The sequence below is a fragment of the Leptonychotes weddellii genome, chromosome 9, assembly GCF_054177405.1.
Source record: "Leptonychotes weddellii isolate Sample4059 chromosome 9, ASM5417740v2, whole genome shotgun sequence".
Lineage (NCBI taxonomy): Eukaryota > Metazoa > Chordata > Mammalia > Carnivora > Phocidae > Leptonychotes > Leptonychotes weddellii.
In genome coordinates this window covers 94,903,226-94,905,655 of record NC_138377.1, presented here as the reverse complement: position 1 = coordinate 94,905,655, position 2,430 = coordinate 94,903,226, and the positions used below count along the sequence as shown (strand labels likewise).

The 2,430-nt window shown below is 52.4% G+C and overlaps 1 protein-coding gene across 2 annotated transcripts in view; it reads right to left on the bottom strand.

Moving 5' to 3' along the window:
- Nucleotides 1–358: 358 nt before the first annotated feature.
- The window catches only part of SMAD6 (SMAD family member 6), a 75,707-nt gene continuing 73,635 nt past the window's right edge, over nt 359–2,430 (bottom strand). For both annotated transcript variants that reach the window (XM_081831297.1, XM_081831296.1), the window contains one exon: nt 359–2,159. In XM_081831297.1, coding sequence (XP_081687423.1) covers nt 1,618–2,159 — 542 coding nt within the window. In that variant the 3' untranslated portion in view covers nt 359–1,617. The remainder of the gene's footprint in view (nt 2,160–2,430) is intronic.

Genomic DNA, 2,430 nt, shown 5'->3' with positions numbered 1-2,430 from the left:
AGTGATCAATAGAACATGGCAAAGAGATGCATGTCACTTTCGAGCTAAGGTGATAAAGGATGGCAGCTTCACTCCTGGTCTCTCTCATTCGGATCCTTTGCTCTGGGCGAAGCCATGTCATGAGTAGCCCGGTGGAGAGGCCTGTGTGGTGAGGGACTGAGGCCTCCAGCCAACAGCCACGTGAGTGAGCTTGGACGCGGGTCGTCCGGCTCCTGACAAGCCTCAGATGACTGCAGCCCTGGCCGACAGCTTGACTACAACCTCACGAGACCCTGAACCAGAACCACCCAGCTGAGCTGCTCCTGCATTCTTGAACACAAGAAACTGGGAGAGATAAGAAATGTTAGTTTCAAGCTGCTACGTTTTAGGATAATTTATTACGCAGCGATAGATAATACACATGACTTCTCCGAGCACTTAATATGCTAATATAAATCTCCAAGAAAGAAGATATACAATGTAACATTCCCCTTAGTTATCTGGCCAAGGAAGCCTTCTTTTTTTTTTTGAGTTTTCTCAACAGAGAAAACTGATTTAATATGGCTCTGGTCCTACAATTAAATGTGACTTCTAACCCTGATCTGTTATGAGCTAGTCATTTGCTCTTCCAGAATCTCAACTTTTCCCTTTTATAGAGTAGAAAGAAACGACCTGCCTTTGCATAAATCATAAATACAACCCCAGATGGCCTAGTTCTGAGCTCTTTGGTGAGGGGTGCGAGAGTGGGTTGACTAGGTCTTAAAAGGAGCTTCACCCTGGGGCTTAGGTGGGTTTTCAAAGGTGGCAGGTGGGCCCGAGGCCCAATGTATCTTTCTTCCTCAGGCCATTTCCCCAGAGTGATGAGAATTAGTGTCTTCTTGCAGCTTGTGCACAGTTCAGAGATGGGAGGCATGGACCTGAGCCTCCCCGATCAGACCTGGAAAGCTCCCTGCCCCCACCCCGACACACACCCCCAACCTGTGGACACAGTGCAGCCATGGGCAGGAGGGAACATGAGAACCTTCTCTGGCCTCAACAGTAAGCATATGCCCTTCCTCCGTTCTCAATTTATCCCCTCTACTCTTTCCCTGGTAAAAGACTGAAATCAAGTTTCAGGATGCTGGCTGGGTCAGAGACCCACGGAAGCCCTGCATGTCCCTCTTTGTTAAAAAGAAGACATTAAAAAAAAAAAAAAAAAACCATAATGCGAATACTTTATTATCAATGAGTGACTGGTATTAGCTTTTTGTCTGGGCATTAATATTTCCAAAACCATACACCAAACCCAGGCTTTTCCACCTAGCTCTGCTGTATCATTTTCTTTAAAAAACAAAAAAACAAGACAAAACAAAAACAAATAATAATAATAAAGAAGAGGAGGAAGGAGGAAAAGAAAGAAAATATATTTGTATTGAAAGAATTATAAGCCAAAGTGCGTCTTTCTTGTTTTGTCCATATACACACATTGCACCATACATAAATAATTACATTGTAAAAATGACTCCATAATTACAAGTATAATATATATTTCCATATAATATATAAAACTTTATATTAAATCTAGGTAGATGATATTTGGGGGGGTGTCGTCCGTGGGGGGCTGTGTCTCTGGGCGCTGGGGCAGGTCGCGGCGGGCCGCTATCTGTGGGTGTTGAGGAGGACCTCGAGCCAGCAGGGGCAGGAGGTGATGAACTGCCGTGAGTAGCAGGGCCCCCAGCCCTTGGCGAAGCTGATGCGGACGCTGTTGGGGTCGTAGGGGCCGTCGGCGGCGTCGGGCTCGGGCCCGTGCTGGAGCAGGCCCGAGCGCTCGAAGTCGAACACCTTGATGGAGTAGCCGGGCGGCACCTTGCGCACGACGAGGGCGCGGCCGCCGGGCGCGTCCAGCGTGGGCGAGTTGACGAAGATGGGGTGCTCGCCGCGGTTGTAGGCCCACACGCCGTCGGGCTCCTTGCTGAGCACGATGCCAAAGCCGATCTTGCTGCGCGTGCGCCGCACCGACTCGCTGCGCTGCTCCAGGTTGAGCTGGCCCAGGCAGAAGCCGCTGCCCTGAGGTAGGTCGTAGAAGATGCTCACGGCCTGGTCGTACACCGCGTAGAGGCGGCCCACACGTGTCCGGTGCTCCCAGTAGGCCACGCTGCACCAGTGGCTCGGCTTGGTGGCATCCGGAGACATGCTGGCGTCTGCGGGGCAAGCACAGGGCACGGGGGGCGGTTAATCGGGGGGGCAGGTGGGGGGCAGAGGGGAGCAGAGGTGGCGCCGCTTGCTGGAGGGGGCGGGTCAGTGGGGTTTCCGGCGTTCAGCAGACCTGCGGGCACCGACGCCTGCCGGGTTGTCCTCAAGAACTGTAGCTCGCAGGAGAACAGCCCCCGACGCACACGCAAAGGGGAGCCCCGCGGTCAGGAGCCCACAGAGAAGGCAAGTCGCCCACTGTGTGCTCCGGGCTCTGGGTAC